A 27,892-nucleotide genomic window follows, 5' to 3' on the forward strand; every position below is an offset into this window, starting at 1 on the left:
TCAGCCTACTATTCTGTAGTATGAATTCATTACACTGTGAAAAAATTGCCCTACCAACTAACCCTACACCCATTAAAACATCATCCCTTTTCCACTACTTTGGCCCTATCTGATCCTGCACCAGGCCAGCAGCCTGGGAGGACGGGACAGTATCATTTAAAACACCTTGTAACTCTTCTGCAGTAAAATATCGTACACCCAAGTACTTCTCTGTAGCTGCCACCACAATACCTATCATCTGTGAATTACGTTCTATTCATATGGTACATTTGACAACCATGGCCATGTAGGCAAAGAAAAAAAATGTATTGAAGCACATGTTATTCCTATCACACGTGAGATCATGTCTTGATAAGGCATATCTAACCAAGATGAATTATTAAAAAGTTAGGCAAGGTATATCAGAATGGCGACTTTACAGTACCTGAATCTCACATGATTAAGTGCAGTTGCTAGTGTAACGAACAACAGATCAAACCAAACTGGATTGAAATCAACTTTGATCTTTAATGACTGGTACATTTCAACCTTGCAACTTTTCACTTTACATTCTAATATGAAATAATACATTAAAAACCAACAAATATCACACATCAGCATTTTGATAACAGCTACTGATCATAAAAATAATTACAGCTGTAGAGGTATTTTGTACACATATTTCAAATAATAATTTGGGGAAGAGTGGAATGTTTAGTACCTTTTAGTTCGGCTTCAGTTTGCAACATCAAGCAACAAGTTTCTCCCACAATGCTTAGATCATATCCTTGCTTGGTATTAGTGGCATTTATAGCTGTCAGCTTAATGTTGGGGACTTTCTTTTTTTTTAGCATTTATTTTCTTATTTGTCCCTGCTGTCTATGATTTGAATAGTTAGTTTAATTGGAACAAGACTTCTGCTAAAAAAAAAGAGCACATTATTATACCTGCATAATTCTACATGTACTGCACCTGTGCTCGTATGTACATACCCGTCACCTTCGTCTGACTATTAAAAACGAATAAACATGACCAGGCCAGGGGGTGCCTATGAGGATACTTCAATGCAACATTGGTTTATATACATACATGTGTCAAGTGCGTTACTTCTTATAATAAATAGGGAGTGCATAATTCAGGTGGTGTTGTTGATTCTATTTCATTTAGAATGATTGTGGATTGTTTCAAGATCATTTGAGAGTTGTACAGAAATAATATTGCCCCCCCCCCAAAAAAAAAATAAATAATTAGAATTACTTCTAGACGTGATGAGTGACTGAGCTATACAGTGGGGAGAACAAGTATTTGATACACTGCCGATTTTGCAGGTTTTCCTACTTACAAAGCATGTAGAGGTCTGTAATTTTTATCATAGGTACACTTCAACTGTGAGAGACGGAATCTAAAACAAAAATCCAGAAAATCACATTGTATGATTTTTAAGTAAATAATTTGCATTTTATTGTATGACATAAGTATTTGATCACCTACCAACCAGTAAGAATTCCGGCTCTCACAGACCTGTTAGTTTTTCTTTAAGAAGCCCTCCTGTTCTTCACTCATTACCTGTATTAACTGCACCTGTTTGAACTCGTTACCTGTATAAAAGACACCTGTCCACACACTCAATCAAACAGACTCCAACCTCTCCACAATGGCCAAGACCAGAGAGCTGTGTAAGGACATCAGGGATACAATTGTAGACCTGCACAAGGCTGGGATGGGCTACAGGACAATAGGCAAGCAGCTTGGTGAGAAGGCAACAACTGTTGGCGCAATTATTAGAAAATGGAAGAAGTTCAAGATGACGGTCAATCACCCTCGGTCTGGGACTCCATGCAAGATCTCACCTCGTAGGGCATCAATGATCATGAGGAAGGTGAGGGATCAGCCCAGAACTACACGGCAGGACCTGGTCAATGACCTGAAGAGAGCTGGGACCACAGTCTCAAAGAAAACCATTAGTAACACACCATGCCGTCATGGATTAAAATCCTGCAGCGCACGCAAGGTCCCCCTGCTCAAGCCAGCGCATGTCCAGGTCCGTCTGAAGTTTGCCAATGACCATCTGGATGATCCAGAGGAGGAATGGGAGAAGGTCATGTGGTCTGATGAGACAAAAATAGAGCTTTTTGGTCTAAACTCCACTCACCGTGTTTGGAGGAAGAAGAAGGATGAGTACAACCCCAAGAACACCATCCCAACCGTGAAGCATAGAGGTGGAAACATCATTCTTTGGGGATGCTTTTCTGCAAAGGGGACAGGACGACTGCACCGTATTGAGGGGAGGATGGATGGGGCCATGTATCGCGAGATCTTGGCCAACAACCTCCTTCCCTCAGTAAGAGCATTGAAGATGGGTCGTGGCTGGTTCTTCCAGCATGACAACGACCCGAAACACACAGCCAGGGCAACTAAGGAGTGGCTCCGTAAGAAGCATCTCAAGGTCCTGGAGTGGCCTAGCCAGTCTCCAGACCTGAACCCAATAGAAAATCTTTGGAGGGAGCTGAAAGTCCGTATTGCCCAGCGACAGCCCCGAAACCTGAAGGATCTGGAGAAGGTCTGTATGGAGGAGTGGGCCAAAATCCCTGCTGCAGTGTGTGCAAACCTGGTCAAGAACTACAGGAAACGTATGATCTCTGTAATTGCACACAAAGGTTTCTGTACCAAATATTAAGTTCTGCTTTTCTGATGTATCAAATACTTATGTCATGCAATAAAATGCAAATTATTTACTTAAAAATCATACAATGTGATTTTCTGGATTTTTGTTTTAGATTCCGTCTCTCACAGTTGAAGTGTACCTATGATAAAAATTACAGACCTCTACATGCTTTGTAAGTAGGAAAACTTGCAAAATCGGCAGTGTATCAAATACTTGTTCTCCCCACTGTACATACAGGAGACTTGAGTGCGAGTTAGTGTGTTTGCCTCCGTGTATATGGCTAGAAGTGGAGGGTGTGTGTCAGAATCATTTTACATATCCCCCTCAAGTTTCAGCTTTCTCTTTCTGCTCTTTCTTCTTGCTCTTCTTTAGGAACGAGGGGGCCTTGAACTTCTTTTTCTTCTTAGAGGGGGACTTGGAGGGGGATCCCTCAGGGGTGTTGCTGGGCGGTTTAGCGGGTGGGGCAGCAGGGGTGGTGGAGGGGGGTGTAGAAGTGTCGTTGGTAGACAAAGCCTTCATCCCTTTCTCCAGCTCCTCCGTGGTCTGCTTCTCCTCCTCTCCTTTCCCGTTCTGAACTGCTGTGGAGTCTTGCTTTGTCTCATCTTGTTCATTTATTATTGGAGTAAAACAAAGCAAAGGAAAAAAAACAGAGTAAATAGATTGTTTTTGTATTTTTGTGTTAGCTGCATGGAACAGTAGGGGAGAGTGGAGTAAGTCCATAGTATGCGGGAAGTACACAAAAATATACAACCCCCACCATCGATATAGCCGTCTGTAGCACATGCAAAAAAGCATCCTTCCTACATATATTTCAGGATGTTGTGTATCCCTGGAAATAAGCAGAATTCATGTAAAAACATAGCTTGCCCCCAAAAAAGTGATACGGGTATGGGGTAAGTTGAGCCGCGGGACAGGGTAAGTTAAGCCACCTTCTGCCCTGAATTAAATATTACCGCTACCTTTTTAAAACTATCTTTATTTACCCCATGGCCACTGGCTCAACTAAACCCAAGGGAAACATTTTGAATATATTAGCCCACACAGCTACAAGGATGCACTTTCATGCTCGGACATGTTTAGGACCTCATATTGAAGCTTATAGAGACCCCAACTGATGTATAACAATCTTAAAATTATCTACTTTGGTTTAGATGCAAGCATTATGGAACTTCTGACACAATAAATGAAATATACTTTTTTGGACCTAACTTGCTTACCACTTTTTCCATGTGGTTTCTTCCTTCACAGACTCCATGAAATGATGACCTCTTTCTAAATATTTGGTCAAATTATTTTTGGGGTATGGTTTCCGAGAAAAAAGGGTGGCTTGACTTACCCTTTTGGCTCAACTTACCCCACTCTACCCTTCACTGCAGACATGTCATGTCATTGCAGTTGTGCCCAACTAAACATGCTTGGTTAATGAGAGTGCAACCATGTCTTACAGTTTGTTTCTCAGTACTTACTATTGAGACAAGATCTCAGTACCAGAGGGGTGCCCTATGAGTCAGTATAGAGGAGCATAGACAAAGACGAACACAGAGACAGAAGGAGAGAGGTACATACAGTAGTTGTGAAGACAGATGGGCGTCACAAGACGGCGCTGAAATGTGACACATTTACAACAACAACAAACACCACCACACACACACACATCACTCAGCCACTGAGCTTATTGTACAATATTCTCCGAATTGAGATCCATGCACGTAACTCCATACATTGATATCAATGCATGTTTAATGCGAACGTCCATGTTACATATCTCAAGTTAGGATTGAAATATTTAGGGAAATATTCAATGATGGTGAGCGCAACAGGGGTTGTGGAGACAACAGTACAGGGTCCCACATATTGTCATGTAGGAATTTGAGCGGTCCTTCTCCCCTGTATGCAAGGCAAGCAAACATAGCTGTGTGTGTTCAGCACTGCAGGCTGAGTCTCACCTGAGGGTGGGGGATTGCAGGGGGTAGGGTTGTTGGTGGAGGGGGTAGCTGGGAGAGACTCCTTCTCGTTCTCCACCTCCTCCCCTACTGACGCACAGAACGACAGACAGACACAGGAGAACAGTGCATAGAGCTAATTCTAGTAAGCCGCGTGCAAGAGTTGTGAGGCAGAGTGAGAAGTGAATTAGGAATTGGTGAAAGAAAGGCACATTAACTGTGAGTATAGCGAGCCTTGCCTGGCTACCCAAACTCCTTGCTCTGGCCAAATGCTACACCACGCCCACGGACGTTAGTCTCTTCTCCGCAATGAGTCTGGATCTGAGTACCTCCCCAAAGATTTATAGAAGGCAAACACATTCTAACCGTTCTGATTGTTATCAGAAAACGATGGGTTGGGCCAGAGCCATAACACACATGGGTAAATACTCTGATTGGTTAGAGATGAACCAATCGCTGATGATTTTGTACAACACCCCTCATTTGGACGTCACCACCAACGACTTTAACGACGGCAGTCTCAGACTGAAGTATGTAGCGAACATAGAGCAGCGGAATAATTTGTTTGAGTCATAAGGCAATAGCGAGCCAGTAGTGAGACACATTTAGAGTGAGGGATAGTGTAAGGCAACATTTCGAGAGCTTGGGACTATAAGGTTCTATCTGCAAAAATATTATTCTGAGATAATTGGCTTTAAAGTTCCGAACCCTCATTGGTTTGAATGGTGTCAGCAATTTTTGTTATCTTTTATTCTTTTGAACTTAACAACATTAATTGGGATATTTAGTGAACTATACACACTGTAGGTAGAGAACATTGAACAGAACAAAGCTATGTCAATAACAACATTTTGACAAAAATGCAGATAGAACCTAATAGTCCAAGCTCTGGATTTAGTGTGAGGATAGCTTTTGGTAGCAGTGCACTTACCATCTGTTTGACCTCCTGCCTTCCTCTGCACCTCCTTGCGGTACTCCTCCAGCTCCTTGTCTGTCAGCTGGTTAAACGGGTTGGGGGTCTCCGGCTCAAGTATCGCAAGTTCTGCCGGGTCTGGAGACTAGGATGAAAAGGAGAAGGAAAGGATATTACAATTGTTTTGGTTTTGATAATCATTGTCGACCCAAGATGCTTCCCATCTCATTTCAATTTCACACTCAAATGATTCATTCCCAGGAAAGTTGAACATTGCAATATCTTCCAAGTCTTCTTTGTGTTTGCTCTAAGAAGAGCTCCTTGGTTTAATCGTCTTCATGGTTCATGATTTCCTCTCTCTCTCAGACTATCTTATTTATTTGTTTACCTTTACTTTGATGCTTTTGTTGACTGAGAGCACACTCTTTTTTACAGCAACATGCAGTTTTTTCTGGACCTGGGGAAGATTAGCAGGGTGGAGGATGAGGGGTTGAATGAATGAATGAATTAATGGGCTTTACAATGAGAAACAGGGGAGAAAGGATCATTAATGGGGATGGTTAGGTGGCCAAAGTAGCTTCTGCAGCTGGGTTAGGAATCGTATTTAACCAAGACAACAGGGTAAACAACCCATCTCTTGCGTCAAGACCATAGGGCCTCAGTTTAACACCTAAGACAGAAATACCATACATCAAATGAAAATGTAAAAAGCAAGCATTCATACATACTCCAGCACTAGTAGCCACATCACTCTAGACCTAGTACTTGAGCCTTACCAGTGGACTACCATCCGTTATGACACCGGCTAGTACTTGGGACTGGGGTCCTGCTGTCTTCATGTCCTGACGGTTCTGCTGCCGGATCTGGAGATACACAACAAGACCCTGAAAGGCTGAAAACCCAACACCAAACCATTTGATCCCTGTAATACATCCATACTGTGACATCATCGCTCACTGGGAGCAGTAAGGCAGACGTACCTTATTTCGTGTTTCCAGCACCTCTTGAGGGTTGGTAAAAAGAGGAACAAACTGATTTGAGTTCTCAATCTTGATGGCTCCTTGTTGCATCTCCTCTGTCTTCAGCCACTGAAGAAAGAGAGATGAGTGTTGAGGGTCAGGAGTTCGGCTGCATGACCCATCCCATAAACATTGCTTCAAATGCTTTTGCCCCATCAACACGTTTGTGCTTTCAATGACATTTTTGGGGGACAAAGTTGATCTTATATATGACAGTGCGTGAGCGCGAGAGAGAGAAAGGTATGTGCCTTTCTCGAATGACATCCTCCTAATATTCTATTGAATCCAGTAAAGAATATTTGCACCATGGTCATTTGACTCTGAATGCATGTTTAACTGGAATCAAGATACAACAATAACCATTATTTTAAACCAGTGTGTTATACAGTGTTGTTGTCATTCTGAGTGCAGTGTTATTATTATCACGTGTTCTCAGACAGAGAAACACCCCTGCAGTGACTTTCTTTTCCACCACCAGAGGGCAGATAGCACTGCAGTAATCAAAACCAGTACTGGGCTTTCCGCTGCAATGCAGAGGACAGGAGAAAGAGAGGTTGGGAGGTACAGGAGAGAGAGAGACAGGGAGAGTGAGAGCTAGTCTCCTCCCCCTGCCTGATGTAAGAGGGTCTCTGCCTGCCTGGTATTGTTCTGTCTGAAAGGACTCCAACAATCTCTCTCCCTGAGGTACTATAGCAAACACCCTGTTTTAAACACCTTTTCACGCACACAAATAAAGGTTGCATCTGCATCCATTAATTAGCCACACACACACATAGCCTTTAATGGCTGTTCAATTCAATTGCATTAGTGGAAATTCTAATATAATAGATATTTAAAATAAAAACAACAATGTTGAGGGAACATTGCCCTCAGATACTTACTGTGGTGCGCTGGTATCCGAGGCTGGCCCTCAGATACATACTGTGGTGCGCTGGTGTCCGAGGCTGGCCCTCAGATACTTACTGTGGTGTGCTGGTGTCCGAGGCTGGCCCTCAGATACTTACTGTGGTGCGCTGGTGTCCGAGGCTGGCCCTCAGATACTTACTGTGGTGCGCTGGTGTCCGAGGCTGGCCTTCAGATACTTACTGTGGTGCGCTGGTGTCTGAGGCTGGCCCTCAGGTACTTACTATTGTGCGCTGGTGTCCGAGGCTGGCCTTCAGATACTTACTGTGGTGCGCTGGTGTCCGGGGCTGGCTTGGTCTTGGTTCACCCTCAGGTAGGAGTTGGGGGTGTTGAGCCAGCGGGTCTTCTCCTGTTGCTGCCTCTGGGCGTAGGGGTGCTGGCGGGGTAACGGGTGCACTCCCTCCTCCTCAAACTGGAAGGAGTGGACTGTGGCGGGTACCTCCACCTCCCTCCGTGTCCGAGAGCGCTCCAGCAGCACGGGGAAGCGGTAGGCGTAGCCGGTACGGTAACCCTGGAGGGTGGGGAGAGGGAGGTTTATAGGAAGGTTTTTGTCTGATTGATGTATTGTAAATGTCCAGGGGTAAAAGTGATCCATATGATCCACATCCTGGAGGGTTAAAGTAGGTAAGACCTGTGTCTGGAACCCTCTTAGTGTCTGCATATTCTATGTACTGTTTATCCAGTATTGTGTGTGGTGGATGTTAATGGATTCGTGCAGGGGGACACACGTGACCTGTTTGATAAGATCCAGTGCAGTGCATGTCATAAACAGCATTTTACCTGCCCTATTCATAATGACTTTCCCTATTCCACAAAATTGACAATGCTTTTAGCATTGTAAAGCAGTACTCTACATTGACTCGTTCCACTAAATTGAAAATACTTCTAGCATTGTAAATGTGCTTCTGTCTTTTGATCTCACCAGGTTGTCCAGAGTCCTCATGAGAGCCTCAAACTCGTGCTCCCCGAGTCGACTCTTGGTCAGGGGGCCAAAGGTGGATCCGGCCCAGCCCACGGTGCCTGCAGCGTTGGGTTTGTGGGTGGAGCGGTCCAGCATGATCAGGTTCTGCTCTCCTCCAGCACTGCACAATGCTGACACCTGTCAGCACAACACAGGATTGCAGCAGTGTGTTATGCTTAGTGTTTGGCAAGCGTACAGTTACAGTACTGCACATACAACAGTCACAGTACAAGGGTACTAAGGCAAGGACAAGCATTCAGGAGCGAAACTGTCAAAGCTGTGCATGTGTGTGCTGTTACTCTCTCTCATACACACACATACATTGAGCTATGAGTCGGGCAGTTCTCTCCCTCTGTCTTTCTCTCTCACGCACACACAGTCACTGAGCTATGAGTCTGGGAGTCCTCCTTCTCTCTCTCAGTGTGGTTGTCAGAGTTGTGCCTCAAGCCTTTGGCAGGAGGGAGCAGCAGAAGCGATGTCAGTACGTGTGTCTCTGTACCTGGATCTGACAGGCAGCCTGTATGTGGTAGATGGTGTAGAAAGCCTCCTCCACTGACTCCCCCAGGGCCACGATGCCATGGTTTCGAAGCAACAGCACCTAGGAATAAAGATAGACTTCAGCAACAGAAAAAACATAGTAAAACCCTCTTTTGCCTCAGAGTACACTCTTATTTTTGTTCATTTCCTCTTCTTTCTTCGGCCCTGTCATTGCAATTGTTATTGTTTTACAAATATATTGAGTAAAAGTAACTAATGTTTTCCCTATTTATGGTGCCATTCTTTTCTCAAGCAGCAAATTAGCAGTATCAGGACAATCACAAGCCTGTTCCGTTAACCCTTGCTCTGCCATAATGTTTTCACCTTGCAGGTGGGCCCGAGACTCTTCTGAAGCTCCACCCGGTCCTCCTCGTTCTCCATCAGCCCATTGTAGTCGTAGGACGCCACCTCACCCACCAGCAGAGCCTCATGGGACAGTGGCAGCAGGCCACACTTCATGGCGGACACCTGCACACACAGACAACTATAAGTCACATTCTGGAATGAAGGATTTGACATGTTTTTTCAACACTGGTCATCATTAAATGTGAATAATGTCTATATCTTATACTAAAAAGTATAATCTCTAGTTCTACCTAGTCCTAAAACTCCATTATTTTAGAAAAAATATTTGAGACTATGTGAAAATATGTTAATGATAGTTCTGAGTGTGCCCTGTCCCCTAGGCAGGGCCTAAGTGTATGTGTGACTCACGGCGGCGGTGGCGGGGGTGTGGAGGTGCACCAGACAGCGTACGTCTGGCCGGGTAGAGTAGATGGCTGAGTGGAGGCTGAAGGAATCCAGGTCTACCCCCAGGGTGGTGCTGCCCCTCTCCACCACCTCCCCAAGGATATTCACCTTCGCCTGGGAGGACAACAACACAGAGCAACACTAGCATTAGAGCTCAGTGTCACATTAATTTATATTTGTGTAATGCTTATTGCAATGCGTATTGTTTATTACGATGTTTAACTGTTAAGCCCTTGTTGAAGGAGTTCTGTGATAACAGGGGCAAGTTAAACTAAGCATCAGTGAGATGACTGAATAGTTAGTGCTTACGTGTATCGGCCAGTATAAAAGTACCGTTTACGTTAGCAGCTAAACTCAAATGGGGATCAGGCTATTTACATAATAACCCACAGCAAGTAGAGAGGTTCGCTTTATGACTGTGGAGCAGAATTAGTAGTGAACTCACCAGGCTAGAGGCAGTGACCTCACCATAGGCCAGGCCATTGGGCAGAACCAGGAAGTGCTCCTGTTCCTTACTGACACGCAGCTGACAGGAGACAACACACACACACACACACAGCTCTGTCAGATACCAAACTTTACAAACAGGGATAGAGAAAAGGAAGGGATGGATAGAATACAAACAAAGATAGAGTGAGAGAAAGTAAAGGTATGTCACACCCTGACCATAGAGAGCCTTTTTATTTCTCTATTTGGTTAGGTCAGGGTGTGATTAGGGTGGGCATTCTAGTTTTTCGATTTCCATGTTGGCCTGGTATGGTTCCCAATCAGAGGCAGCTGTCTATCGTTGTCTCTGATTGGGGATCATATTTAGGCAGCCTTTTCCCACCTGTTGTTTGTGGGATCTTGTTTTTGTGTAGCTGCCTGTGAGCAGCCCAGAACGTCACGTTTTGTTTGGTGAGTTTATTATTTATTAAACATGTGGAATCCTATGCACGCTGCGCCTTGGTCCAATCATTGAAACGAACGTGACAAGGTAAAAACTGAGATGTTGTCTTAAAATGAGTTACACAACGACATAGTCAAGTATCTGCTCCAAACTTTCAAAACCTGCATACAATTTTACCCTCATTGATAGGGCTGTGGGGGTCAGCCGGTGATTGTCAAGCCAATAACTGTCAGTCTCACGGTAATTGACAGTTAATTAACAAACACATTTAGCATCTCCTGGCTTCCACGCATAGGTCTGGTGATGCAGACTTTTGGAACATCTACATTTTAGAAAGTCTAATAAATCAATGTAATATAGCCTACACCACATACAGCCTTCACAATAAATCCATGATTTATTTTAGACAGATCTAAAGAAGCATGATATGAAGAAAATGTAGTCTATTTGAGAAGAATAGCATAGTCTGAGTTGTCCTTATGTTAGGTCCTGATCTGGCTGTGGGCTACACTAGTTCATTTAGCAGACAATATTTGGTTAGAATTCCATACCATTATTTTATAGCATGAAGAATACAATTGAACAAACTGAATAAAATAGAAAGGATATTTTCTCAAAGATTTGAGGGAGTGCGCACATGCGGCTATTCTGTGTTGAGCGGTTAACAAAGAAAATAGGCATTCCTATATGCTTAATTTAGAGTTATAAATGTAATGTTAGTAGTTCTACAAACATTGGGCTATATTTTTTGATTTTTAATACATTGTAAGGCTACATGATGCAATTCTAATGATATGAAAAAAGTTGCTTGAAAAGGCATGAGCTCTGCTTTGTGTTTTGTGCAGGCTGTACACACTGCATCAGTCTCTCATTCACAATTTGACAAGCACTTGATAATGCCTAGAATTTCACAGCGGCATCCCCTTTGCGTGGCCGTAATGCCCCCTAAAAAAAATCCATGGCTTTTGCGGCTAGTGGCCATTGTGCCCTTCTCCCTGAGTACTGCATGCTCCATCACATGATCGGGTCTTTCGCACAGGCTACAAGTGAAGACAGACACATCAGGGATGCAACTGCACACGTCCTTATCCAATTCCCGAGGTGCATATTGAAGATATTGGAAGAACTGTCCACATTTACTTTTGTCAGCCAAAAAGATGAGTAGGCCTAACTAACCACAAAAGCACTAGCCTATGTCAATCTACCACCCCCCATAGTACAAAAGTCAACCTAATCTATTCTGTGCAAGAAATAAATATTCCAAACAGTCTGGGACAGTTGTGGGATGCGATAGATCCCAAATTAATACAACCACTAGCATAAAAAAAACAAAGTTTTTATGCAATGTGGCTGACGCAACAGATCAGAACATTTATCTTAAAATGTTGATAAACTATTAGGCTATTTCTTCACATTATAAGAGCAGCAATGAGCTCATGGTAGAAGGCTATAAGCGCATATGTTCCATTAGCAGGAAAACACCATTATCAAAAGGAACCGCAAATGCAATTATGCATGTAATGCTTTTATTTAAAAAAGTAGCATTTTTATGGTGAAAATGATCTTCCCCAAACATGAAACTCACGCGCTGCTTATGTATGCCAGTTAGGCTCTAAATCCCTTGTAAAGTGGATTAATTTTCTTAATTTTAAGAAGTTATTTGGCCAATTTAGTTGTGATACAAACCTTATTAAAACGTATAGGCCTATGGACTAGGCTACATGAGGTGTGTGACTATGATTAGAAAAAGTCACAAAAAAAGGGCATTGTTTCTTATGCTGGGCATCATTCACAAGTGATAATATATACTACAGGTGATAGGCTAATATTGTCACCCATCAGACTATTCTTGATTTAATCTTGTCTTTACATATACCAAATAATATATGTGTGAAATTTGTTTTGATTTAGAATGGACCATTATGATGCACCTGTATCGAAACGGGGGCAGCGGGAAAAAATACATGTCATCTATGCACTTAAATAGCGAATGGAGGACGCTTTTCCCCGTGGTTTATTTTCATGCCAGCCAGGTAGGCTATACTCCTGTTGTAAAGATAAGCAATGTGCTTAATATTAGGAAAGTTGAGAAATACATATAGTAGGCCTAGCCTATAGAAAGCTGATAGGATCCTCCTATTTTTATTAGCGGCCATCACTCTGTTTTCTCCCGCAATTACGTAGGCTATAGAAATTTTCCGCAACATGAGCTCATGGGCTCTCATGAAGTGTTTGATTAGATCTTCGATTACATTTGTGATGATGTCAGAGTGATTAGAGGTACAATAGAGTGCTGAGTACCAGGCAGTTAGCAAGTTTGGTAGGCTACTAATGACCAGCAGCAGCAACAGAGCTTGGAGAAGCCTAATTACCGGCATTAAACGGTCATGTGGAATTTGACTGCCTTCATGACTCGTGACCGCCGGTGTGGCGGTAATACGGTCACCGCAACAGCCCTACTCATGGACATTGTAATGGTAATGATGGTACTAAAACCATCTCTTTGAACAGTAGTGCTTTTTGCATTGTCAAAATAGGGCTCTAAAAGAACAAAGCAAAAGAATGATAGAGAGAAAGAGTGTCAGCCAGGCAAGTCTACTCACGGTGAGGCAGGTGTGGCTGAGCTGGGCCCAGCCGTAAAGGTCCAGAAGGCGGTGGACACTGGCCAGTTTACAACGCATCAGCCTCTCTCCCTTCACCATGCCGCTGGGCTCCAAGCCATGCAGGTCGTTGATGGGTGTCACCATCATCATGCCTACACGGAGAGAGAAGTCAATAGCAGATCACAGAACATTATCTTGTGTGTGTTTTATCTGTTGGTGAGGTGATTCGGGGAGTTATTTGTCTGTGTCTTGATGTTAGGGAAATTTTGCGATCGATTTCTATTTGGCTCAATGTCTGGGTGACGTCTATTTTAACAGGAGTATGTTTGTTTGTGTGTGTACCTGTACTGGAGGCGGACAGGGCGGCAGGTGAGCCGTGAGAGGCCATGTAATCAGCTAGCTGCCTCAGAGCCCAGAGGTTGGAGCTGCTGCCTCCCTTCTTCATCTGTTCCTGGATCAGAACATCCAGCTCCTCACGGAACGACTGCACGCACGCACACACACACACACACACATTAGTCTGCATGCTGCTAAAATGCACACACAATTAGCCTGAGGGCTAAAACACTCACCCAAACACACTCACAAATACTGCATAGAGCAGCATAGCTCCTAAAGCAGACAGACACATCAAATGATCACAATAAAAGGCTTTTAAACCGCATCATCTAATGTATTTCCCTCTCGCCATTCATTAGCACTGTCCGCTGCTACTTCTATCTTCACAACTCCAGGCCTCCTTTTTGTGTCCCTCGCACACAAGCACGGCACATGCGCACACACACACACACACTATGGCAAAGGCTCCCATCTGCAGCTGTCAAGTGGTGATTCAGAGCAGATTAAATCTGAGCTGTGGAGATAATCATATCTTTGGAGATCTAATGAGGGGGAAGGGAGAGTGGAGGGCAGAGGGATTGGACACAGCGTGGAACGATGGGATGAGGGGGAGGTCAGGGTAGAGTGAGTAAGGGATGTCCATAATGCAAAACTGAAGTGGGACTTTTTAAAACCGCTCCTTGAAAAGTTATGTGCATATGCACAAACAGACACGTGTGTGCGCTCACAGACCCAAACAGACCGGACGCACGCACACACACACAGTGTTTTACTCACCGGGCTCTGCAGGAGGCTGGAGACGCGTTTCTTGTGTTGGGGCCCGGAGGAGCCAGGTGTAGAGTGCTGTGGAGACACAAGAGCCTCGAGGACCCCATCACTAGGGCCCCCATCACTGGAGCTCTGCTGCACAGGCGTGCCCTTAGGGGTGGGCGAGGTGCTCATCTTCTACTGCTCACAAGGGGGTGCCACAGGACGAGGGGTGGGGAGAGCTGGGAAGAGGAGAAGATCAATTAATTTCTGTTTCAAATAAAGATATACATTTAGAAAAACGCATTTTTAAGTCCTGCTAGTGACGCACACACTCTTAATTTATGCAACAAATACAGTGCATGAATGGACTGTATTTTTTGTTGTTTTTATTGTAATCTACTGTAGGTACCAAGCCTCAACTTTCAACATAGACACAGGAGCTTATCTCCCACCCCAAAACCAGGGATGAGATATTCCACAGAGTAAAGCCTGTGTGGGCTGTTGGCTAGCGGAACCAATGGGAAGTGGAGAAATGCAGCATTAGCAGTAAGAGGTCAGACAGCAACATTACAACGCCCGCCAGCAGGAAGTCAACTCAATCATAGAGGGCCAGTAATGGGAGAACCAGTAAGACTTACCGTAAAGGTTTTCAAAAAGAGCCAACCAACCCTCCGCCAGTGAACATACACATTTCTGCTAACAGCAGATAAGACCACAAACACGCCCTCTCTCCTGTGCTATCTGAAACTACTCCGATTAGCCACATGCACAGTGCCTTCAGAAAGCATTCAGACCACTTAACTTTTCCCACATTTTGTAACATTACAGCCTTATTCTAAAATTGCTTAAATAAAATAATTTATGAGGTATTTAGAAATTTCTTACAAATAAACAGAAATAGCTTATTTGCATAAGTATTCAAACCATTTGCTATGAGACTCGAAATTGATCTCAGGTGCATCTTGTTTCCATTGACTATCCTTGAGATATTTCTACAACTTGGACTACACCTGTGGTAAATTCAATTGATTGGACATGATTTGGAAAGGCACACACCTGTCTATATAAGGTCTCACAGTTGACAGTGCACATCAGAGCAAAAACCAAGCCATGTTGTCGAAGGAATTGTCCGTACAGCTCCGAGACGGGATTGTGTCGAGGCACAGATGTGGGGAAGGGTACCAAAAAAAATGTCTGCAGCATTGAAGATCCCCAAGAACACAGTGACCTCCATCATTCTTAATGGAAGAAGTTTGGAAACACCAAGACTCTTCCTGGAGCTGGCTGCCCGGCCAAATTGAGCAATCGGGGGAGAAGGGCCTTGGTCAGAGAGTAGACCTAGAACCCGATGGTTACTGACATAGCTCTAGAGTTCCTCTGTGGAGATGGGAGAACCTTCCAGAAGGACAACCATCCCTGCTGCACTCCACCAATCAGGCCTTTCTGGTAGAGTGGCCAGACTGAAGCCACTCCTCAGTAAAAGGCACATGACAGCCCGCTTGGAGTTACCAAAGGGCATCTAATTGACTCTCAGACCATGAGAAACAAGATTCTCTGGTCTGATGAAAACATGAGTGAACTCTTTGGCCTGAATGCCAAGCATCTCGTCTGGAGGAAACCTGGCATCATCTCTATGGTGAAGCATGGTGGTGGCAGCACCATGCTGTGGGAATGTTTTTCAGCAGCAGGGATTGCGAAACTAGTCAGGATCGAGGGAAAGATTAACAGAGCAAAGTACAGAGAGATCCTTGATGAAAATCTGCGCCAGAGTGCTCAGGACCTCAGACTGGGGCGAAGGTTCATCTTCCAACAGAACAATGACCCTAAGCACACAGCCAAGACAACGCAGGAGTGGCTTCGGGACAAGTGTCTGAACGTTCTTGAGTGGCCCAGCCATAGCCCGGACTCAACCCAATCGAATATCTCTGGAGAGACGTGAAAATAGTTGTGCAGCGACGCACCCCATCCAACCTGACAGAGCTTGAGAGGAACTGCAGAGAAGAATACAGGTGTGCCAAGCTTGTAGCGTCATACCCAAGAAGACTCGATGCTGTAATCGCTGCCAAAGGTGATTCAACAAAGTACTGAGTAAAAGGTCTGAATACTTATGTAAATGTGATATTTCAGTAGTAAAAAAAAAAAAAAGCAAATATTTCTAAGAACCTGTTTTTGCTTTGTTATTGTGAGTAATGATGAAAAATATATTTCACATGAAAATCACATGAAAATAACATGCCTGGTATTGTAAACATCTCAAGAATAGGCAAACATGGTGATGAACTCAGATGCTAAATGTATATTTAACCAAACATACAAATCTATGTGCATTTCTCTGAATTATAAAAATGTATATTTTGGTTGAACTATCCCTTTAAATAGTCAATGGTGAATTTCAGGATATGCACTTTGTGTTGGTAAGGTTTCCCAAGCTCCCAAACAGTTTTTACCCATAATCTGCAAACATTCTACTACTATCTAAATCAGTGGCGGCTCCTCAGAGGAGGAATGGAATCACCATCCTCAGTGAATTTCATAAAAATAAAATCGTGAAACATTTAAAATGTTCCTTTTTAGATAAAACTATACAAAATATATTCACGTCACCAGACGTTCACGTCACTAATTAAAACACTGTTTTACAATGAAGGTCTACAGTAGCCTCAACAATACTCTGTAGGGTAGCACCATGGTGTAGCTGGAGGACAGCTAGTTTCCGTTTATGGAAGCCATATCCGTCTTCCTCTGGGTACATTGACCTAGAAGGCTCATGGTTCTCACCCCTTCTATAGACTTACACAGTAATTACGACAACTTCCGGAGGACATCCTCCAACCGATCAGAGCTCTTGCAGCATGAACTGGCATGTTGTCCACCCAATCAAAGGATCCGAGAATTAATCTAGTACTGAAAGCATAAGCTACAGCTAGCTAGTACTGCAGAGCATAAAATGTGGTGAGTAGTTGACTCAAAGAGAGAGAAAGACAATAGTTGAACAGTTTTAAACAAATTAATTTATTCAAAAGTGTAGAAGCAAGAGAGAGAGAGGAATTAGGAGTACTTACTTAGGTAGTTAATGCAGCTAGCTAGTTTAACCTACTCACACCCAGCTCAAACAGCGAGGGATTCTATGTTAGCTAGCAAGCTATGGCTATCCAACACTTGAACTCTTCCAAGTCAAGGTAAGCTTTGGTTTTACTAATTTATTGCCACCGGGGGCTCGCCAGTGTAACTGCTAAACTGACTGTACGCTGTACTGCATGATTGTAGCGGGTTTACTAACGTGTTAGTTCTATTAGCTGACTATGACATTACTTTAGCTAATATGGTGACAAAAATGTAGGCTGTTTTTAGCGGTTAGCAGTTATGATATGGTTTGGCTTAGAAATTATTTTTTGCCTGGTCACAGACATCTGATGTGTCGTGCATTGAAATCCACAAGCAAAGGGAAAATGTGAGAGGAAGGGAGCATGTAGATGCAAGTAGGAATACAATGTGGCTGCTATGAAAGTGAACTGTGTTTATGTGTGATCAAGGTTGTATTCTGTTGAAAAACGTTTCTTAAATGGAAGCAAACGGGGATAAACATACCTGCATGAGAAAGTCTTGTTTGCAACTTTAGGACTAATGATTACACCCTAGATCAGCTAGATGCAGCCAAGAGTGTGAAAGGCAGTATTGAATGTGTCACTGTCTTTCACCTCAAAATTTTCTCTCGACATGTGTGCACCTATGTTGTAAACTTTCATTCATAGGCTAGGTTGTAGCAACCTCATGATGGGCAGAGAGAAAATTGAAGCATCATGTAGTAGCCTAAACCTATCAATGTTACATTGAACTGGGTGAATGGAATATGAATGACAGCCATCCAATTTGCTGTAATAGAAATAAGGCCATGCTCATAAAAACATAATCGCCCTCCCTCATCTTAAACTGCACCGACCGCCACTGATCTAAATGCACTCTTAATTCCTCCTCCCTAATGCATTAAATCTACTCCCAAATACCAAGTCACTCCCACCACCAGGCCTAATAGTATTTATGAACTGCTGCCCACAACCTTTCATTTGAAGGATTTTATTCTGTGGTGGTACAAACTTGAATTAGCCTTAGTGCACAATGCTTTCTGTGTACCATCACAGAAAAACCTTAATTATGTGTACTGTATCACCACATTCAGGTTGATTTTTCATCCGTTTTAATACAGGTTACTTATTTATTTGCCTAAGCTTTCCATCCATTCTCTCTTTCACTTCAGCAGTGATAAATTCATGGAATTATTTGACGAAAAGATCATGATCATTAGAAAGCAAATTAAGGACGACTCTTTAAATCTGCGTATTCCTCCAAAGCTCTGTTGTCTTGAGTCTGCACAACACTGCCAGGACCTAGGATCAAGGGAGACACTCAAGTTTTTTAATACTATATCTCTTGACACAATGATGAAAATAATCATGGCCTCTAAACCTTCAAGCTGCATAGACTATTCCAACTAAACTACTGAAAAGGCTGCTTCCTTTGCTTGGCCTTCCTATGTTGAACATATTAAACGGCTCTCTATCCACCGGATGTGTACCAAACTCACTAAAAGTGGCAGTAATAAAGCCTCTCTTGAAAAAGCCAAACCTTGACCCAGAAAATATAAAAAACTATCGGCCTACATCGAATCTCCCATTCCTCTCAAAATGTTTTGAAAAAGCTGTTGCGCAGCAACTCACTGCCTTCCTGAAGACAAACAATGTATACGAAATGCTTCAGTCTGGTTTTAGACCCCGTCATAGCACTGAGACTGCACTTGTGAAGGTGGTAAATTACCTTTTAATGGCGTCAGACCGAGGCTCTGCATCTGTCCTCGTGCTCCTAGACCTTAGTGCTGCTTTTGATACCATCGATCACCACATTCATTTGGAAAGATTGGAAACCCAAATTGGTCTACATGGTTTAGATCTTATCTGTCGGAAAGATATCAGTTTGTCTGTAGATGATTTGTCCTCAACTGTAAATGTCGGTGTTCCTCAAGGCTCCGTTTTAGGACCACTATTGTTTTCACTATATATTTTACCTCTAGGTGATGTCCTTCGGAAACATAATGTTAACTTTCACTGCTATGTGGAGGACACACAGCTGTACATTTCGATGAAACATGGTGAAGCCCCAAAATTGCCCTCCCTGGAAGCCTGTGTTCCAGGAAGTGGATGGTGACAAATGTTCTACTTTTAAACTCGGACAAAACAAAGATGCTAGTTCCCAAGAAACAAAGAGATCTTCTGTTGAATCTGACAATTAATCTTGATGGTTTTACAGTCGTCTCAAATAAAACTGTGAAGGACCTCTGCGTTACTCTGGACCCTGATCTCTCTTTTGACGAACATATCAATACTGTTTCAAGGATAGCTTTTTTCCATCTACGTAACATTTTAAAAATAATAAACTTTCTGCCCAAAAACTACGCAGAAAAATGTATCCATGCTTTTGTCACTTCTAGGTTAGACTACTGCAATGCTCTACTTTCTGGCTACCCGGATAAAGCACTAAATAAACTTCAGTTAGTGCTAAACACGGCTGCTAGAATCTTGACTAGAACCAAAAAATGATCATATTACTCCAGTGCTAGCCTCTCTATACTGGCTCTCTGTTAAGGCAAGAGCTGATTTCCAGGTTTTACTGCTAACCTACAAAGCATTACACGGGCTTGCTCCTACCTATCTTTCCAATTTGGTCCTGCTGTACATACCTACACGTACGCTATGGTCACAAGACGCAGGCCTCCTTACTGTCCCTAGAATTTCTAAGCAAACTGCTGGAGGCAGGGCCTTCTCCTATAGAGCTCCATTTTTATGGAATGGTCTGCCTATCCATGTGAGAGACACAGACTCGGTCTGAACCTTTAAGTCTTTATTGAAGACTCATCTCTTCAGTAGGTCCTATGATTGAGTGTAGTCTGGCCCAGAAGTGTGAAGGTGAACGGAAAGGCACTGGAGCAACAAACCGCCCTTGCTGTCTCTGCCTGGCCGGTTCCCTTCTCTCCACTGGGATTCTCTGCCTCAAACCCTATTACAGGGGCTGAGTCACTGGCTTACTGGTGCTCTTCCATGCCGTCCCTAGGAGGGGTGCGTCACTTGAGTGGGTTGAGTCACCGACGTGGTCTTCCTGTCCGGGTTGGCACTCCCCCTTGTGTTTGTGCCGTGGGGGAGATCTTCGTGGGCTATACTCGGCCTTGTCTCAGGATGGTAAGTTGGTGGTGGAAGATATCCCTCTAGTGGTGTGGGGGCTGTGCTTTGGCAAAGTGGGTGGGGTTATAGCCTGCCTGTTTGGCCCTGTCCGGGGGTATTGTCGGACGGGGCCACAGTGTCTCCCGACCCCTCCTGTTTCAGCCTCCAGTATTTATGCTGCAATAGTTTATGTGTTGGGGGGCTAGAGTCAGTCTGTTTTATCTGGAGTATTTATCCTGTCTTATCCAGTGTCCTGTGTGAATTTAAGTATGCTCTCTCTATTTCTCTCTCTCTTTTCTCTCTCTTTCTTTCTTTCTTTCTTTCTTTCTTTCTTTCTTTCTTTCTTTCTTTCTCTCTCTCTCTCTCTCTCTCTCTCGGAGGACCTGAGCACTAGGACCATGCCTCAGGACCACCTGGCCTGATGACTCCTTGCTGGCCCCAGTCCACCTGGTCATGCTGCTGCTCCAGTTTCAACTGTTCTGCCTGCGGCTATGGAACCCTGACCTGTTCACCGGACGTGCTACCTCTCCCAGACCTGCTGTTTTCAACTCTCTAGAGACAGCAGGAGCGGTAGAGATACTCTGAATGATCGGCTTTGATTATTATTATTTGACCCTGCTGGTCATCTATGAACATTTGAACATCTTGGCCATGTTCTGTTGTAATCTCCACCCGGCACAGCCAGAAGAGGACTGGCCACCCCTCATAGCATGGTTCCTCTCTAGGTTTCTTCCTAGGTTCCGGCCTTTCTAGGCAGTTTTTCCTAGCCCCCGTGCTTCTACACCTGCATTGCTTGCTGTTTGGGGTTTTAGGCTGGGTTTCTGTACAGCACTTTGTGACATCAGCTGATGTAAGTAGGGCTTTATAAATACATTTGATTGATTGATATAAACAGACACATTTCTGTGGCCTCTGCCCTGGCAGGTCCTAGTTCATGCTGTGCTGTGGTGTGGTTGTGAGTGTGACTGCATCCCAAATGGCACCCTATTCCCTATATAGTGCACCACACTTGACCAGGGCCCATACAGCTCTGGTCAAAGGAATTACTATTTAGGGCAGGGCCATAGAGAATGATAGCGAATGATAAAATCCTCTATTGGCCAAAAGGCTGTATTAGCATGGGCTGCGCCATTGAGGGCTTCCACCATTTTAATCTAGTCAACTGGGTGGGACTTCCATCTTCATTGGCTGGTCCCTCCTGGTGACCCTGTTGGTGTAGACCAGGGTTTCCCAAACTGGAATCATGTCCAACCGGGTCCTCAGGACAAATATACTACTCCTCCACACTACTTCCTCCTCCTCCTGCTCCCCAGCCTCATCACCTGAGCTCCAGGAAAAACCGGAGGAAAGAGAAGAAGAGGGGAGCTCTGACAAGGGAGCTCTGACTGCTGGTTATATGATGAGCCTCTGCCAGTCCAACTTAGGAGCTGGTCATGTGGAAACCACATTTAATGTGCATGTGTGCAAATATTTATTGATCTGTGTAAATGCACCGGCCTCTTTCACTGGATTGATATGGCAGCCAGGCCTTTCTCCTGACTCTGAGAGCTGGAGATGCAGTTAGAGGAAAGAGGGGGTGAATAGGAGTATTACATAAGTAGTCCCAGATTGATTTCTCTGGCCAGGCTTTCATTAGGTTAATGAGAGAAAGTGCAGTTAGTGGATACAAACTAATTATGGAACTACTTTGGAAAAAGTCAGCATTGATTCTGTCTTGTTTATCCATGCTAACCCGCTTTCATCTCAGCCAGTTGTCACTACCTAGCTAACTTAAAAAAATATATCTGGGTGAAGATACAGTGTCTTTGTCATTGGCACTTTAGATCTATACCCCCTTTTCATCTCAAGTTCTAAAAATAACAGAAAACTCAGCGTTGATATCTTCCTGAATATTCAAGCATAATGATATGCATAATAATGAGATCATCTTTCATAAATGAACAGGCCAAATTGCGTTGGATTGCTTTAATCAAAGTTCCTCTTGAGCATTATTGGTAGGGATGTTAACGTTTTAAATTAACCCTTGTATAATATTTGTCGTCTCTTCTGTGCTCCGGTCCTCATTATTTAGTCAGATGATTTAACCTTTTACTGCAGTGGGCTAAATCAGGGTCATACAGAATGTTCCTTAGTAGTATTAAACAAAGATACTTTGAAAGAAAAGTACAGACCTCACACACATGGTTATGGGCTTTAAAAAAAGATAAGAGTTTAAATGTATATTTTGAGTTTGCATCCCAATATTACACTTTCTATATCACAGAAGACTGAAATATAACAAAACCGTTTGAAATAGAAACACCTGATTGTCAGCGGGGTTTTTGAAATAATGTTTATTAATAAAAATATGAATAACATTCCACCAATGAGGCCACTAGAGGGGGATTTAGTCACTTGACTGCAGGAAAGGGTTTTAATAGCCTGGGTGTGTTCTAAACGAACAAACAGCGACAGGAGGAACTGATCGGTCTGTTAATACATTATGTAAAATGATCGTGACCAGAGGTAAATGGTTACATGTTCTGCTGTATCAGCTTGGTAGATTTCTAAACTGGACAGGATGCTGGAAAATCGTTGCAGAAAATCTGTCAAACCATCAGCATCTAAACACGCGGAACATGCCCTGAGATTAGAGCAAGGCTTCTGAAAGGATGTAATTATGGTTTTCATTTATAGTTATCAACAATTATGCGCAAACTTGTGAACTATACACAATCAATGATGAGTGGGCATTCTTCTGAACCAATGGCTGTCATGCACTACCTAGGTTGGAACAACACATTGAGGAGGATGAAGGATGTTAACTAGAAAGAAATATCAAAATGCACACTCAACAATAGAAAATCTATGAAAAATAGACAAACAGGCAGCTTTAAAGTTCAGCAGAAGAACTGGGATCTTGAAAATGCATTTTCATGACATGTTTTAAACGGAACATGGAGCCTAGATAAAACGTAGTCTAAAGAGATACAAAGACAGCTGGAGTTGAACCAAGGACAGGGCCAGGAAGGGTCTGTCTACCTTAAGCACTTTCCTGGATTCGGTAAATGGAGACAGTGCATCTCTCCAGACAGCAATGTCGCCACTGTCTCCTCTCTCCTGCATCTGTCTCCCTTCCTCTTCCGGCATTAGGTCTCCATACATTATTGATTTTCTGACTTACTTCATACCGATAATGTTTATGATAAGTATTAGTATCTGGAACATAAAAGATATTCCACATAAGCTTGTGTGTAGTTTATCTGTACACTTAGGCTACAATTGAACCAATTCCATTGCTAATAGCTGCATGAAACTATGTAGGCTAATGCTACGGAGTTAAGAACATGCCATAAGCTCACCCCACAGCTAGCTTGAAATGTCGCCAATGGAGCTATCGAATTAGATATTTTTCTGTAGCTCAATCGGTTAGTAGTTTGTCAAAGAAGGGGGTCACGTGTGTTTGTGAGCAGAGGACCACTAGTCCACTAGGGGCAGTGGAGCTATATTGTTAGAAGCACACGGACGTCGGTTTCACCTACAAATGAATGATAATGCAGTGAAATAGACTCCATTTAGTCATGTAACCTTTGGCGTCCCCCTAAGGACAGATACACTGGCATATTATACATTGAGACTATCAGAGTTCCTAGAAACTAATCTTCAACACAGTCTCCATGATGTGGCTGGTTCACCAGAGACAAGATTTCTCTCAGAGTATAAAGGGCTTGTGCCATGAACAAATGCTGGGTGCTTGTCTTATCTACATACACCCACCCATTACTCCACAGATAAAAGTCTACCCCTCCACTGTGAGGGAGAAATACACAGTAATGATGATGTGCTGCTGACAATAACCTACTTCAAGCAATAGCTAATTATAGGCTATTGATGAACATACAGTGCATTCAGAAACTATTCAGACCGGTTGACTTTTTCCATATTTTGTTACGTTACAGCCTTGTTTTAAAATGTATTAAATCGTTTTTTTCCTTCATCAATTTTTTTCACACAGTTTTGACATTTTAGCAAATGCATTAAAAATCGAAAACTGAAATATCACATTTCTATGAGTATTCAGACCCTTTACTCAGTACTTTGTTGAAGCACCTTTGGCAGCGATTGATTACAGCCTCAAGTCTTCTTGGATATGACACTACAAGCTTGCCACACATGTATTTGGGGAGTTTCTCCCATTCTTCTCTGCAGACGCTCTCAAGCTCTGTCTGGTTGGATGGGGAGCGTCGCTGCACAGCTATTTTCAGGTCTCTCCAGAGATGTTTGATCGGGTTCAAGTGAGGGCCCTGACTGAGCCACTCAAGGACATTCAGAGACTTGTCCCGAAGCCACTCCTGCGTTGTCTTAGCTGTGTGCTTAGGGTCGTTGTCCTGTTGGAAGGTGACCCTTCGCCCCAGTCTGAGGTCCTGAGCGCTCTGGAGCAGGTTTTCATCGAAGATCTCTCTGTACTTTGCACCATTCATCTTTCCCTCGATCCTGACTAGTCTCGCAATCGCTGCTGCTGAAAAACACCCCCATAGCATGATGCTGCCACCACCATGCTTCACCATAGAGATGATGCCAGGTTTCCTCCAGACGTGATGCTTGGCATTCAGGCCAAAGAGTTCAATCATGTTTTCATCAGACCAGAGAATCTTGTTTCTCATGGTCTGAGAGTCAATTAGATGCCATTTGGTAACTCCAAGCGGGCTGTCATGTGCCTTTTACTGAGGAGTGGCTTCAGTCTGGCCACTCTACCATAAAGGCCTGATTGGTGGAGTGCTGCAGAGATGGTTGTCCTTCTGGAAGGTTCTCCCATCTCCACGGAGGAACTCTGGAGCTCTGTCAGAGTGACCATCGGGTTCTTGGTCACCTCCTTGACCAAGGCCCTTCTCCCCCAATGATGTAGTTTGGCCATGCGGCCACCTCTAGGAAGAGTCTTGCTGGTTCCAAACTTCTTCCATTTAAGAATGATGGAGGCTACTGTGTTCTTGGGGACCATCAATACCGTTGAAATGTTTTGGTACCATTCCCCAGATCTGTGCCTCGACACAATCCTGTCTCGGAGCTCCACGGACAATTCCTTTGACCTCATTGCTTCGTTTTTGCTCGGACATGCACTGTCAACTGTGTGACATGGTATAGACAGGTGTGTGCCTTTCCAAATCATGTCCAATGAATTAATTTACCACAGGTGGACACCAATCAAGTTGTAGAAAAATAACAAGGAAGATCAATGGAAACAGGATGCACCTGAGCTCAATTTTGAGTTTAATAGCAAAGGTTCTGAATACTTAAGGTATTTCTGTTATTTATTTTTAATAAATTTGCAAAGATTTCTAAAAACCTGTTTTTGCTTTGTTCTTATGGGGTATTGTGTGTCGATTGATGTGGTAAAATATTTATGTAATCCATTTTAGAATAAGGCTGTAACGTAACAAAATGTGGAAAAAGTGAAGGGGTCTGAATACTTTCTGAATGCACTGTACATGAAAGAAGCCATTTGATTGTTTACTTAAGCTTACAACTTAAGTACAACTGAATGCCTTCAACTGAAATGTGTCTTCCGCATTTAACCCAACCCCTTTGAATCAGAGAGGTACGGGGGCTGCCTTAATCGACATCCAAGTCTTCGGGGCCCGGGGAAGTGTGGGTTATCTGCCTTGCTCAGGGGCAGAATGACAGATGTTTATCTTGTCAGTGTGGGGATTTGATCCAGCAACCTTTCGGTTACTGGCCCAACGCTCTAACCACTAGGTCTGTTCAAAACAAATTATCATCTGACCAGAGCAAGGAAGTGGATTCAAGTGACTCCTTAAAAAAATAGGCCTCTCCATTTTGTTCAGTTCCTCCATAGCAGCATCCCTCATATGATACCCCATGGCCCCTGCACGGCTGCCTAGCAACCAGGCGAGCAGCGCTGCAACATCAGCTCCCACTGAGCGACTGATGTTTCAGCCCTGCCTGGCAGGAGGATCTAAACTGATGGCCACCCGCAATATGCCGAGCTATGTTGTGGTGTTACCAGGAGGTGAGCGGAGACGCCACTTTTTGTCCTCACGAATCCATTATAGCCTGGCTACACAGGCCCCAATCTGCATAATAAAACGCGAAATGACCGATCCCATAAAATTACAAATAAAGGGCGCATCCATGCAAGACGGTCCCTGCTTGTGACATAATCCAATTCCCTTTATGCGGTTTGACGTTGGCAAATAAGAGCATCTGCCCTGCATGGGCTATGTAAACTCAAATATAACAGAACCACCATGTAATACGTTTAAAGCCAAGAGAAACGAATTTCTAACATCGAAAACAATAGATAGGCTATACTATTCTGATGAAGAATGTCCATAAATCATAGGCATCCATGTCTGCTGCGGCAGAACAGATTGCTGGTGATGATTAGCAGACCAATAAAAATGTAGGCCATAGTAGGCAGCACAGTTGGGAGAAAAAGGTGGATCAGCTAGGCTTTTGAAATTATATTATAGGGAATTAGAAATGTTATTCATTTCAGATTGGAGATGGTTTTATTTTCTACATCACTGGTCATTCTCCCATCAGTGTTATGGCAGGCATGCATCACACATTATAGTATAGGCTTACATTTAATTGCGAGGCAATGTCACCAAATGAAAGGTGTGTATCGGCAAATGGATTGTCACGAATATGTTGATAGGTTAAATTACTGAAAAACGAATTTACATCAATGAAAAAAACATTCAGGTATGTTAAGTTATGTTGAGTGCTTACCTCAGTGCATTGTCCGCGCCTTGTCCTTTGTGGGGGCGCGTCACACCCTCTGTCGTAGGAATTAAAACCCAAATAACACTTGCTGCAGGAATTAAAATGCAACGCTAATGTTTACAATGCTTGGTGATTCCGCGATGTCTGCTTCTACCGTGGCCGTTGGTATATATCCCCGTTGTTTTTCATCGTTGAGCGCGCCTGGACCAGCCCATCGCTAAGCCTGCCCACACTCCAACACCCTGACCTCCGTAAGGATCTTCTGCACGATCCGACACCGCCTGCACTCCACTAAATTCTACAGCAATTTATTTGATTTGATATAACTTTTTGTGAGAAAACATCACGTTGGAATTCAATGTAAATATGGTGCACACCCCAAGGGTGTTAGTTTGATTTTTGTCCTATGGCAGCCTGGAATTGTAATATTGTAAAAACATTGAAGCTGTGAACACGAATTACATCAAACTGGCGCCACCTTGTGCTCGAGGTTGAAAATAAGTACTCAAAGGAAAAACAAACAAAGGCCATTAGGGCCTACCCTTCATAGGCATGGCATTTAGAGGCAGAAGCTATAAGCCTATGTAGGGGTGGCGGTCAATAATCAAATATGACTATGTTAGTCAAATTACATTTAGAAGTGCATGTGTATTGTTTACTTTGTTAGGTGATAATTTAATTAATTAATGTCATGCAATTCTACACA

At 43.4% G+C, this 27,892-nt stretch overlaps 1 protein-coding gene across 9 annotated transcripts; it reads right to left on the minus strand.

The window, feature by feature from the left end:
• Positions 1 to 487: 487 nt before the first annotated feature.
• On the minus strand, positions 488 to 27,614 carry LOC139576559 (beta-adducin-like). Of its 9 annotated transcripts, none has more exons than XM_071402786.1 (17): positions 27,193 to 27,614; positions 14,279 to 14,490; positions 13,505 to 13,646; positions 13,163 to 13,314; positions 10,116 to 10,196; positions 9,635 to 9,784; positions 9,245 to 9,388; positions 8,883 to 8,981; positions 8,345 to 8,521; positions 7,688 to 7,933; positions 6,481 to 6,588; positions 6,277 to 6,363; positions 5,889 to 5,957; positions 5,519 to 5,645; positions 4,591 to 4,674; positions 4,111 to 4,144; positions 3,200 to 3,246 (listed from the first exon to the last, which is right to left on the minus strand). In XM_071402786.1, coding segments are annotated over exons 2-17 (1,866 nt in total). In that variant the 5' UTR covers positions 14,444 to 14,490; positions 27,193 to 27,614; the 3' UTR covers positions 3,200 to 3,245. The 9 variants fall into 9 exon arrangements, with proteins under 9 accessions (XP_071258880.1, XP_071258878.1, XP_071258879.1 ...); XM_071402784.1 differs by having other exon boundaries at positions 4,591 to 4,677; XM_071402779.1 differs by lacking the exon at positions 4,111 to 4,144 and having other exon boundaries at positions 488 to 3,246; positions 27,193 to 27,613.
• Positions 27,615 to 27,892: the final 278 nt, after the last annotated feature.

This window comes from Salvelinus alpinus, chromosome 5 (genome assembly GCF_045679555.1).
Source record: "Salvelinus alpinus chromosome 5, SLU_Salpinus.1, whole genome shotgun sequence".
NCBI classification, from domain to species: domain Eukaryota; kingdom Metazoa; phylum Chordata; class Actinopteri; order Salmoniformes; family Salmonidae; genus Salvelinus; species Salvelinus alpinus.